The following is a 13,140-nucleotide window of genomic DNA, read 5'->3' on the forward strand; positions in this document are numbered from 1 at the left end:
CTTTAATAAAACGATCAGCATTGCTGCTTTACCAGGTGTAACTATAAAGTTTAACTTCCAGGCATCCATGAAAACAAAAGTTATTACATTTAACGGAGTTAGAAGTTAGCAGGAAGCTAGCGGAAGTTAGCTCGCTAGTTTCGCTAGTTACCTAAGCATGATATTGCATGTTCTGACTGAGAGATTTCTGAAAAAATTCAAACGTACAGCTCTGCTATCACTTCCAACATAAATGAAGACAGGAAACTAAACAGCAGTGACGTTTGTAGGGTTACTGAAGTTGGGCTAGCTGGTATATAATGATGTGCTACGTGATCGCTAGCGACACAGCTATGTTAGCATAACATAAACAGTGAAGCTGGAGGACCAACACTAACACTTTTCCACTTATAAAAGTTAACGTGAAGGTTCTTCATGGTTAGAGACAAATGCAATCGCATGGCAGGATGCTGTAAACGGACCAAACTTCAGTCAGGAGAACAACTGAGATAATCCATCCACAATACGAGGTTAGTCATTAATATACTGCAGCAACATAGAGCAGCTGCCAGAGAATTCAACATTAATGAATCAATGGTACAGAAGTGGAGGAAGCAAGAAGAATGAGTTTAATAAAGTTTGATTTATCTGACTGCTTTGTTTCACTTAATGTGCCTTATAATCCCGTGCACCTTATGGTCCGAAAAATGCGTACTGCACACTGCAGTTTAATGTTGCAAAGCACCTCTTTTTAACTTCAGTGGATATTATACATGGTTATGCTCAGGATATGTCAGCCCATTTCTACTGGAAATGCCTTTTGGTTAAACTTTCAGCAAGGAATTTGCATTTGCACTGTTACATTTTTATAAAGCTTTAATGTACATAAAAACCAGCTTCTTGTTTAAGTGAAAATAAATGGAAGGTTGTCTTTTTGCGCTAGTAATGTTGTGGAGTTGTATTTTGTCTCGCATCAATTATATCGTCGGTTATATCGTTATCGCAAATTTTCAAATATATATCGTGATAAATATTTTTGGCCATATTGCCCTGCTCTACTTATAACACTTAGTTTTAGATAAAGACTATTTGATGTAAAATCAAAGGATAAAGTTTCATTTAAAACAGAGAAAAGCAAAACACCCGTGTTCATGTTTGCCAGGATCATACATCGCCTTCATTCATCCACGAGTCTGGCCGCACATAAAAATGTAACTTGCCGTTACAGCTCCATCACCTCGAGTTTGGTGTCAGAGAAAGACATTTTGTTGTACTTGCACACCTCTTTTTGATTCAGTGACTTTCTGAAATCTCTAGCAATCTCTCCTTACCAGCAAAGGTAAGAAGTTGTGATTGAAAAGAGAAACTTTGTGCTATTTATGTTTGATTCCCTTTCTAAGTAATCTTTGAAAAGAGAAACTTCCTCCTGGCAGACGCATGCATGGGTCTCACTATATACTCATGCATCTGTCTACTGTATTTAACTGGGCTTAAGCAGAAGATGTGGACAACTTAACCAAAATAGTAGCTTACTGAGGTGTGGCTGCTGCTGTGCACAAGCAACATCTTGGAACCACAAGTGAGAGTTGATCTAGCGGTCCCAGAGGTTTATCCATGGGACGTGGCTGACCCCCTACCACCAAGCCCAAACTCCCCGTGCATTGCAGCACTTATATAAGCAGACATCTACCAGCGACAGCTACTGACATGATGTATTCTTCTACAAATTTATAGCTTATTTTTCATTGAAGATGTTTCTAATAATGTTCAGAATCGAGACATGAGGGAAGGGTTAAGCTGGTGTCACCAAAGCAACACCAAAGACTTGTAGAGCACAGAGAAATGGACACATTTCACAGTATGCTGTTGTTGTTTTTACTGTAGTCTATAGGCCGAACTAAGAAAATATAAGGAAAGAAGCTGCTTTAAGCAAATGTCTGAGAACTGAGAAGAAAAGCAAAAACGGAGAGCTGGAGAGTACTAAAAAGCTTTGCTCTGATGTTCAACATCCAAAACAGCACCTGCATAACAGCTAGCATCAGTTACTCTCTACTCTTAGGAACACACACAGATGTTAGTGGTTTGGAGTTAAGCAGAACTACATTGTGGCGAAGTGTTAAGTCTGCACTATTGTTCTTCATTTGCTTTTTGTTTGAGTTGTGGAGAAGGAGAGCACAGGCAAGAACCCTATCCCACATTTAAGTTCCTTCTGCCTCCCGACAGTGAATTTGCACCTCTGTTTTTTCCCCACAGACGCTCCCACTAACAATGAATCAATCGATGACGGGCGCCGCTTCAGCCCAAGCTCTGTATCGTTTTGAATTTCATGGACCAGCTAAGTGTGTCTGTCTGTGGAGCTTGTTAGTTTGCTTTGAAGTGAGGTCTGACCGGAGATGTATTATCTCTCAGGCTGGAGTTGTATTATCCTTCACTGACCCAAGACCGAGATAATAAGACTGAGGGGCAAAGGGCTGATAGCTGAGAGAGAGAAGAAGGGCGACGCCATGGGAAACAAACACAATGTTATTTAGTCCCTTGTTCTTCCTTTTTATTATATTTGTTCATGCGGTGGCGTGTGTACGTTTTGCTTTTGTTTTTTTCGTTTCTTCCCATCTCTTATATTATTTTATGTGAGGCGATGATGCCTTCTTCACATTTTGCTGCAGGGAAAAATGTGTTATGATAGGCATGACCAAAGAATTTGTCAACATGTTTTTTTCCCCCCATTTTCCTACAGGAATAACAGATTTATTGGCAGATGTGTAGATGTGCGTGGGTGTGTCTCTTTTTCAACAGCTGTGTAACTTTCCCATTAGCAAGGACGCCCCATGTTCATATGCATAAAACTATGCTTTGAGAACTATGAAACCTGGGTGTAATTGATGCTGCAGGTTATACGCCTGTGATACAGAACAAAATGCTGTGGATGAAGAGGGATGCTACACATACATAATGCAGTTTGTACAGATATTACAGAATTTGCATTACCAAAGGTTCAAATTTACTTACAAAGTTTTAATGCAATTTCTTAAATGGCTGTCCATTTGTATTCCCAGGGCATCAAATGAAGTACATTATATATTTGATATGACATTTAGTTTATTTTGCGAACCCATACTTGGCTAAGCCTTAAGACCACATGGCATCACTGTCATTACAACTCAGTATGTATTTGGACTATGTTGTCATCTGCATTTAGATGAATTAATGAGATAACCCAGCACTGCTTCACAGCAATGCCAGATGCAATATGATGTGGCCACCCTTGCATTGCTGTATTTAAAGGTAGTTGCAATTTAAGCCTTCATGTGTGAGACAGCCTTCCTCCTCCATCCGAAACTTTTCTTGTCAGCGTGGGATGGAACAAAATGACGTGAGACAAGAAATTGCAAAACAAAAGGCAACCATATTCCCCACACCCCCATATAATTGTGCAGTTCAATGTGACAAACCCTCTGTACTCTTTGAAGATGCGTGGAATCAAAACCGTGACACTCTGTCATTGAAACGTCTTCCCATTTTGTTGTGTAATCTGAAGGAGCTGTTGGCCCAGAGAGCAAGCAGCACAGAGAGAGGGGGTATTAGTGAATTATGGGAGACAATTGGATTGTGTTTTTCTTTTTATAATGGTGCTGAGCCCAATAAAGAAACTTAATGGATATCTTTAGAGGAACACTGTGCTAATGTAATAGCCTGATCTGTCCCAGTTACAGCTCCCGAGTCTCAGGGAATGTTGATTATTTGCTAATTAACTGGAAATAAATATGAATATGAAAACAATTAGTATGCAGATAACATCAGTCTGGTTTGCACACCCTGAATACATTGCATCATCACTGAAACTTTTTTTTCTCTTTTTTTACTCTCAGAAACCTAAAACCAGTCCTTTGATCAGCATGTTGCTGCTCGAGTGTTGTGACTGTGCAATTACATGAAAGCTCCCATAACACGGACACTATAAGTGTTCTTACCAAACCAGAACGTTCTCAGTCCTTCTCAGCCAACATGAAAAGTTTTGAGTTACGACACATCCCAGGAGACTCTGGGAGAAATGGGCCAACTTGCAAAAGCAATATCACTCCAGCCACGGATAAATCACTGAAACCTGAAAGCTATCAGAGTTAGCGGGTTGCTGGGGGAAATGATTATGGGATTAGCGCATGTGGAAAGTGTGTTTTTGCACCATCAGTCAGAGAAACTATTAAAGCCATACAGAACCTACAACAAGAAGTGACAAGGGGAGGAAATTAGAAAGCTGTGAGCACCAGACGTTTACGCTGAAGTTATTTAGGGAAGACGATCGCAACTAGAATGAGCAGCCTTTTCGCCCACCTGGTGCTCTGTCATCTCTGACGCTGATTGGTCACTGCCTCACACAGACTGAGAATGTCTTCGTCTCATCTGAGGGCAAAACTGAGAAAGCTATATGGATTGGATGTTAGGAAAAGGGGGGGGGGGGGGGGGGGGGGGGTAAAAAAGATGCATGCTACAGCAAGGGGGAGTCAGGACGATGCTGGGGGGAGACATCGTCACCCCAACCCAAGAGATTGGACCAAGCCCGAAGTGCCCTGGGTGCAGGATCGCAGTGACACTCCCGGCTTAAAGAGGTGGTTAGAGGCGAGAGGCTTCTAGTATAAGTCCCCCCCCATTATAAAACTATATAAAAGGACTTGATTTGATGATAACTTCATTTGTGTGTGATAACTGATTTGATGATAACTATTTTATTCAACTATGGAGAATTTTTTTTTTTAAAAATTAAGTCCCAGAAGCACAGACAGACGTTCATCCAAATATAGAAACCTTTTTATTTTACAATTTTCAGAAAAAAATATCATACAATTCCAGTTTAATTGTACAGTTTGTTAAATACCTAAATACACCTTTACAGTTGCAATGTCAGTAGAAAAAAAATATTGGATATTTTTGAGATACAAAATGTACACTTCCCTACACATCAAAGCTCACACACCTACACAACATTGTGTGATGGGCCACGTTGGCCACTGACATTAAAAACATTTGCTCCTGTAAATTACGATTATTCTGCCCAACAGACTTTCGACTGAACATGTGAAGGTGGGAAAAAAAAACGTAAAAATGCATTTGGATCTTAACGTTATAAAACGTTTCAGCACATTTACGATTGCTCTATCCCAGCAGCTGTGGAAAAGTATTACATTTGAAGTGTTTGTGTACTTGAACTGTGGTTTATACCATTATATGGGTGCCAGCTAGGGACAGGAATTGAGGATCGGGTCTTGTAGGGAACAGTTCCCAGTAGTTCAATTCCTTTCCTTTGATATGTTTCTTAGTGATGGTGCCGACTCTAAAAACGGTGCCAATGAGAACCGATCTATGTTAAGTGCTAGTGAAATCGATTTGCTAAATTTGTATCCCTAGTGTCTGCAAGGAAGTTTTTCTTTACTTAAATACTTTACCACAGTGGATAAAAGCTGAAATAAAGCAGTGCCTGAAAGTCTTCGACCCAAGTTATCCTTTGATGTAATAAAACAAACTTTACATGTGCAATGGAAAGGTACATATTACTCTGATTGAAAAAAAACCCAAACTTTTAAAAGCTTATTCAATTAAACATAATTGAAGGGATACAGTTGGCAACATCCTGTGAAATTTCCCCAGAGACACAGATCCATTTAAGTTCATTTTTAATTTAATGCACTTTGTACAAAACACAGTAAAGATGAAGAGCATGAACGCAATTTTGGCATCATCTCGTTTCCTCCCCCATCCTTTCCTGCAGAACAGCTGATTATCAGTGCTATCATCCTATCTGCAGAATGCAGTTCCCATCATTTTGTGACGACTCACTAAACTGTCAAAAAAAAATTCACAAAAGGTGCTCCTCGTCTTCCTGCCCTCGAGGCAAACATGCCAAGCTTGGGATTATTCTTTCAACAACAGGGACAGAGAGCTGAGTTTAGACTGTAGTGAGATAGCTTAATTTGTTATACTGATAATGTTATTTTAACCTCAGATTTATTAGTGATAGCACCAACATCTCAATCATGGTGGATCCAGGCCTGTGTGACTGGGGCTTTACCAAACATTTTCCTGAAGGGAAAAAAAAAGAAGTCATGTTAATGACGATTCTGGTTGTGAGACCCAAAAGACTCAACTCTAAATACCAGCAATGACCTCTGCTTCTTTTCTGCGCAGCTGAGGCAAGGGGAACATGAAGATTACTCTGCAGGGAAGATTAGGACATCTAAATAAGACTTTTGCTGTAATTTTGTATTTTATATTTTGTTACTTAAAAATAGGACTTTGGCTATTCTATAAAGCATTTTAGCACGTTCCAGGTCAAATTATATCATGATTTACTGTCAATAAACTGTCAGATACCTGTTTAAACACTGGCCTTCCAGTTGACTAATCATGGCGTTCTATTTGACAGCTAAGTTCTACATTTTCTCTAAAATCAGCTCGTCCTACTGCATTTGATCCTGCTGCCCCTGATGTTTTATTGGAATAAGGGATTTTCTGGCCCTACTACAGCTCTTCATGCCTAAAACATCTTTGAAAAAGCACAAGCTAACACATCAGCTACCTAAAACACTTTTCTTACTAATTCTATACAACACAGCCAAAAGTCTGTAATGATGATAATCTTCTTCTTTTTATCCAAGATTTATGTGACAGTTGGGCTTGGCAGACTCAAGGAAAAACAGATGCAATAAACTGTTCGTTCTGCAGGATAAATGTGAGAGAAGAAAAACAAGATGAAATATTAAAGAATAGTACACTTTCTCAGAGAGAACTATAAAGTAACTTTTAGTACTTCGACAGTCTCATTTGAACCAAAAATGTTGCCTTATGTACCCACCTTCTATAAAACTTCCACAAAGAGTGTTCGTATTGACAATTCTTTAGAAAAAACAAACAAACAAACAATCCCAGCAACAGCCCAGCCCATTATCAATTCTAGTATGATGTCAAAGAAAAGAAATTCAAAGAAATCATATCTGGATATACAGTGGATAACAAATTGTTCCTGTTGGATCATCTGCTGGTAATCTTACTCGGTGGTCTGAAACAATAATTCTAAGTCATCTTTTAACAATTTGACAGTGTACAGTGTACAACAAAAAGGTTTACATTTAGTACGCTCCTGCTGCTAATAAATAACAGTTACATGCTGGTAAATGAACCATTTACTGTAACTCAAGAAGGGTTTTTTGAAAAGTAGATCAGGTTTTAACAACTTAACAGTCGAACAGGTTAGAAAACACTTGTGATAGTTATTTATCTTCACCTCTCAATAATCTCATTGCAAATCTACCAGCTCTGCTATCTAAATATAGGTTCTTGGTTAGCATTTGTGTGAACAATTTATGTGATAAGACAGAATTGGAAACAACAAATCATTGTTTGCACTGATTGTGATAAAATCCGTTTTGCATTTGTGTTGGAAAAGGTTTTAATCTGCACACAACAAGGAGCTCAATATATATTTTTCCCCAACATTTTCTAATATCTGACTTAAATACTGAAATATTGTGATATATAGTGAATATTACCATTTCTTTTGGTCTACTACTGCATGTTAATATCTTCCAGAGCCCAATACCTGGATCTGATGATTAAAATGGCACACACTGAACATTGTTCTGCTTCACAAAATGGGATTAGAGAATGTGCGCAGGCGACAGACCAGAACATCCCAAAACATAGTGTCAAACAGGGATTCAAGCAAAATCACCATCAGCTAAACCACAGGATCAAAGAAAGGATGAAAGCACATTTGATTAAAAACAGAATGAAGAAAAGGATTTATAAAGGCGGATGGCGACACTGGTAAACAAAGACAGCAATTTCCTCTCTCATTATAATATTCTGGATTGAACAAGTGGGAAAACAACACAGCATCATATCATGATTTCAATACAACAAAAGGTCTTCTTAGGGTTGTGGTTTACTTTGACAGCAGGAGCAAATATGCTGGGAAAACAACAAAAAACAGTCTTTTTAGCTCTATTCACAGCCAGCAGTTACACGTGTGTTCACAAAGCCAGTGGTGCGTTCAAGGTCCTGCACCAGAAGTCAATTCATGATCAGTTCAAAGACTTGAGGAGTCTTTTACAGCATAAAAAAAATCCAAGCAAAGTCACTTCCTGAATTGAGGAATTGTTCCCTATTTTCATCTGGACATTTCAGGCCACACACATTTTCTGCAAATACACACAGCAACATCTAGTCCTCTTCTAACAAGGCACTAAGATTTCATTCAAGTTTATCATTCCATAAGTGCTTAATGCATTTTAAACCCCCCTCTCACACTCACACACACACACACACACACACGTTAGTCTCAATCCCAGCGCTACCTTGGCGAGGCTATCCTGGATAATTTCCCCTTTTGGTCTCTACTCCCGCTCACACTGTACTCTAAAGTGATGTGTCAGCATGGCGGCCGGCCAATCAGGCAGCCCTGCTGAGAATCAGCTGGCCTGTCAGTCACACGGCCAGCCATCCGGGCGCGCAGGGGTCTATTTGTGGTGCTGCCTGCTGCTCCGCACCTTGACGAGACCCCTTGCTTGGCCGTCTGTGACCGGGTTGCTTTAGTGACTGAGTGGAAAGCGGCAAATAGCGCACAGAAAGCAAAGGAGAAACTCAAAGAGGTGTGACAGCTACTCCCACTCCCACTGTCACCACAATAATGACAAAGAAGCTCTCGTGGTGCAGTCAGACAGAAGTTTGGCTTGGGAAAACTTACAGTGCATATTATAATTATTATTATTATAATAATTGCATATTGTTTTCTCCATTTGCTTTTGGTACAGCCCCAACAAAGTACACACTGTTGAATGTAGCAGGCAAATGAGCTCCAAACTTTAAACATCTTGCTGTGTGCGTAGTGCCAAAAAAGCACACTTGCTTGTATACTGCAAATCCTATGAGATGTAGTATGAATAATGAGGAGTCGTCGTAGTGATGCGAAGTAGCACGGCTATTTAGCTAACAAACCGCAGTAACCACGCAACCTTAAAACTAAATTCTGAACAAATACCTCCTGATTTAGTGGTCACTGCTTTGAGGAGCTTTTCTCAAAGCATTCTCAAATAAATGGACCCACTCCAGGGTGAGATCTCACAGGAAGCACTTGTTGGAGCCTTGTTGCAGTGCGATGACCTTACCTTGGATCTTCTGTTTGCCATTGTCGCTTTTATCTCTGCGTAGGCCTCAGACAGCCTGCATTCTTATTGGCTATTTTAAGAGATGCAGGACCTCTATGAAGAAAGCAAAATCTAGTCTGACTGCACCATTACCCAGCAGGAGTCAGCCTGCACATACCCTGGCATCGGATAGCGCTCGCCTCTGAGGAATATAAGAAGAACGTGGCACAGTGACAAATCTGTGAAGGACTAATCAATAAATACAGACAGGAAAGCAGAGAATAAGGAACAAATAAGTGAGGCACGTGCAAAAGGTCTTATCTCCTTGGACCGTCTTTGTCAACTTTCACCCACTACATTCAATGCAGCTCTGCCCGCAGACCAGGAGTTACACACATGAGGGGAAGGATGAGGGAGGGAACAGAAGGTTGTAAAGGAGAATCACTTCACCAGGTGATTTTCAGAGTGGTTCTGCCTGGCTTCACCCAGGTGTCAGTACGACTTTGGCTCAGCAAGAGCCCCTCCCCCCCTTCATCTACCCCCAGGGAGGTTGTCAGAGCTGGAGAGACATAAGGATATTTGAGAGGGAGAATGAAAAAGGTGGGCAAAGGTGCAGTCATGCAGGCAGATAGAGACGGACATGCAGGCAGTGGCAGACCGGGAGAGAAACGAGGGAGGAGAGATTGGAGGATAAAAGGTAGATGGACAGAAAGAGAGGGAGAGAGAACTGCAAACAACAAACCCCCAGAGAGGAAACAGTACAGGGGAAGAGAGGGAGATTTGAAACGGGCAAAAGAAATAAAGAGGAATGGCAGACGATAAAAAAATTAAATAAAAATCAGGAAGTGAGACAGACCTACTGCCACAGCAGCACCCCGACAGAACACACCCATCTCTCACAGAGTAACTTTTACACAAATCCCATCAATCAAACTCAAACCCAATCTTCCCTCACACTAATGCGTTTAACTAACCCCCTCTGCGTGCCGTCCTGCCTCACTCCCAGCACCCCAAAGAGAAACAGCTGTCACCTCATTGCGAGGTAAATGGGAAATACCCCAGTTCGCAATAGCAGCAGCAGCAGCTCCACTTCTGCGTGAGTCCTTCCTCGTGGATGCTGCAGGACTTCACTTGGCGCCCTGATTGAAGTGCTCCAGCACGGTGGCGTTGGTTTTCTCAAATAGCCACTGCTGAGTGGGCGAGGACGGGTCACACGTGTTCATGAAGACACGCCGCTCGTTCAGGCTGCTGTCGATACAGCTGTTGCTGACGGGGTGATACAGACTCTTATCCTGGAGGGAGAAACAAGGGAGATGACGGGCTGCGTCAAAGAGAAACTCTTTGGAAGCTCATTTGAAACATGGACAGTGTTTGAAACAATGACTCCCTGACAGCTATTGCTCTAAATGCTCAACATTTTCATGTCTCGTCTGTTTTATGTCAGCGAGAGGGGATATCTCGACTGTTCAAACCTTCTGTTTGTGAGGGACGGCCAATGAGAATAATCTTGGGTTAAGGGTGGAGGACAGGAACTATAATGGCTTGTTTGTGGTGGAGGATAAAGACTGCACTAAAACTCAGCTCATGTTAAACAGTAACTCATGCAAAGATATTCTAATAGAATCAAATAATGAATATACAGAGCTGGGAATGGGTATAACAGGTCCACTTTAAACCAATGTTTGCAAGTAACGCTTTCAACTTGTGTTGTTTACTGCTGCCAGCATGTTTCTTTGTGGCTACATTAAATCCCACAATGGTTACAAAAATAGAAACGTGGCCCTTTGTAATAGCCGAGCATAAAAGCACAACAACATAATGAGCCCCGTAGATTCGGTTAAAAAGTGCAAAGCTTTGGGAACTGATTAAGCATTCTTGAAGTCATTCATTCTGAAGCAATTACATTTGCAATTTTGCTGTTTTGTACTGTAAGAGGAAAACAAAAAGGCTCAGAGAAAGAGCTCACCACACAAACATTACACATAACCACGCCGAAGGCTCCGACTCTGATCTCCGCTTCATCTCTGTCATACCTTTCTGTAGCGCCACAGCTGGTTGCCTTTCATGCCGTGGCAGTCGTACAGGGTGACGGGGCTGTTGTGGGAAATGGCATCGAAGCAAACTTTTTTCGTGTGCATGGGGTCGCCCACCCGAATGTCCTCTCTCCAGCCAAACGTAAACACCTGCAGGAGATATAATGTAATGATTTTTTCCTTTTTTGAAGTGCGATGATCTTTACGCGACATGAAAAATTCTCAGCACAGGGTGAAGGGACTTGCAGGGGACTTGAAATGAATCGTTTGTTTTGTAGGTCAGAACTTTTGAAAAGAGCGATACAGGGTTAAAATATCAATGTGGGAGAAATCGTTTTTATAACCTACTGTAAGAAACTTTCACTTTCCTATTAAGCTGCTTTTGCTCCTTTGTGCTGTTTTGCTTCTGTAGAGTTCAGAATTGAATTTTATAAAAATCTAAAAGTTTATCATAGTTGTGGCCTTTGATTATTGATGGGAACTTCTGACCTGTTTTATACAGGAGGAGACTTGAACACCTCGGTTTCTGGAGTTTTCTGTATGAAACCTGTGTTCTCCTCTCTCCTGGTTACTCTGGCTTCCTCCCAAAACCCAACAACATGCATGTTAGGTTAATTTGTGATTCTCTGATTGGCTGTAGGTGTGAAGTGCTATGGGTGAAATTGGCTTGCAGTGCAAAGTGCTCTGAATGGTCAGTAAGAGAAGAAAAGTGCGATACAAATGCCAGTCTGTGTCCATTCAGTGTGAATCAGACTTTCAGGGAGCAATCTAAAAATAGCAGCCGTACTGGAAGCAGTGCAGCACTGACAGGAGAGTTCACTACACTTTAGTCACCATTTTTCCCCCATATCCAGTGAGGGTAACACATCTGACTGATGACCGAAAGGTAGCTGGTTCAATTCCAGCCGGAGACACAAATGTCAGGAAACGCATCTGGTGTAAGACTCTGCCAAATCCAACACGTGGAGTTACCTGCTGTGGTGCCCGTTTGTGAAAAGGGAGCAGCTTTTAAATAGGCAGATTTTTTCAACTCGCACTGCATTATTTATTTATATTTATATATATATATATATATATATATATATATATATATATATATATATATATATATATATATATATATAAAAAAACACCCAGCACGCCCCTGCGGGCGGTTTATCCTTCAAGCTCGGGTCCTCTACCAGAGGCCTGGGAGCTTGAGGGTCCTGCGCAGTATCTTAGCTGTTCCCAGGACTGCGCTCTTCTGGACAGAGATCTCCGATGTTGTTCCCGGGATCTGCTGGAGCCACTCGCCTAGCTTGGGAGTCACCGCACCTAGTGCTCCGATTACCACGGGGACCACCGTTACCTTCACCCTCCACATCCTCTCGAGCTCTTCTCTGAGCCCTTGGTATTTCTCCAGCTTCTCGTGTTCCTTCTTCCTGATATTGCTGTCATTCGGAACCGCTACATCGGATGAGGGACCTATGGATTCTTCGAGATATATATAGATATATATATATAGATAGATATATAGATATAGATATAGATAGATAGATAGATAGTAAATATATATCTATCTATCTAACCAAATGAAAGAGTTATGTACACAGCAGATATTTTTTTAACCGTTTACTGAAAATGTTTATCCTTTGTCCTCATGTCAACCAGCCCATAAACATGTCTGCATGCAGAAAAATGTCCTAATATAATACACTACACTGGGTGCATTTTAGTGCATGTGGTCTGAAAGAAGACCACAGTTTTGTAAAAGAAGAGTCAGGTTCAGTCTATGACCACAATATAATCAAATCGCTACAAAACCCTCCTCTCTGGACTGCTGGTGTCATAGAAGGTGCTTAAGCAAGGTATCATGTTTTTGACAGATGAGCAATAGTGTACCTTTTGTTATTATGATTCCCCGTCATTCTTCACAGACGCAGACATATTACTAGATTTTGACAGACTGTTTCCATCTTTCTCTGCAAAGGTTATTTTAATGTGTGCAGCCT

At 41.0% G+C, this 13,140-nt stretch overlaps 1 protein-coding gene across 1 annotated transcript in view; it reads right to left on the reverse strand.

Annotated features, from left to right (window-relative positions):
• Positions 1 to 4,763: 4,763 nt before the first annotated feature.
• Positions 4,764 to 13,140, reverse strand: part of LOC101481280 (polypeptide N-acetylgalactosaminyltransferase 10) — a 133,997-nt gene continuing 125,620 nt past the window's right edge. Inside the window, exons 11-12 of the mRNA XM_076889426.1 lie at positions 11,150 to 11,299; positions 4,764 to 10,408 (exon numbers count right to left, since the gene is read on the reverse strand). Of these exons, the coding sequence (XP_076745541.1) occupies positions 10,244 to 10,408; positions 11,150 to 11,299 (315 nt within the window). The 3' untranslated portion in view covers positions 4,764 to 10,243. The remainder of the gene's footprint in view (positions 10,409 to 11,149; positions 11,300 to 13,140) is intronic.

Source organism: Maylandia zebra, linkage group LG10 (genome assembly GCF_041146795.1).
Source record: "Maylandia zebra isolate NMK-2024a linkage group LG10, Mzebra_GT3a, whole genome shotgun sequence".
NCBI lineage: Eukaryota > Metazoa > Chordata > Actinopteri > Cichliformes > Cichlidae > Maylandia > Maylandia zebra.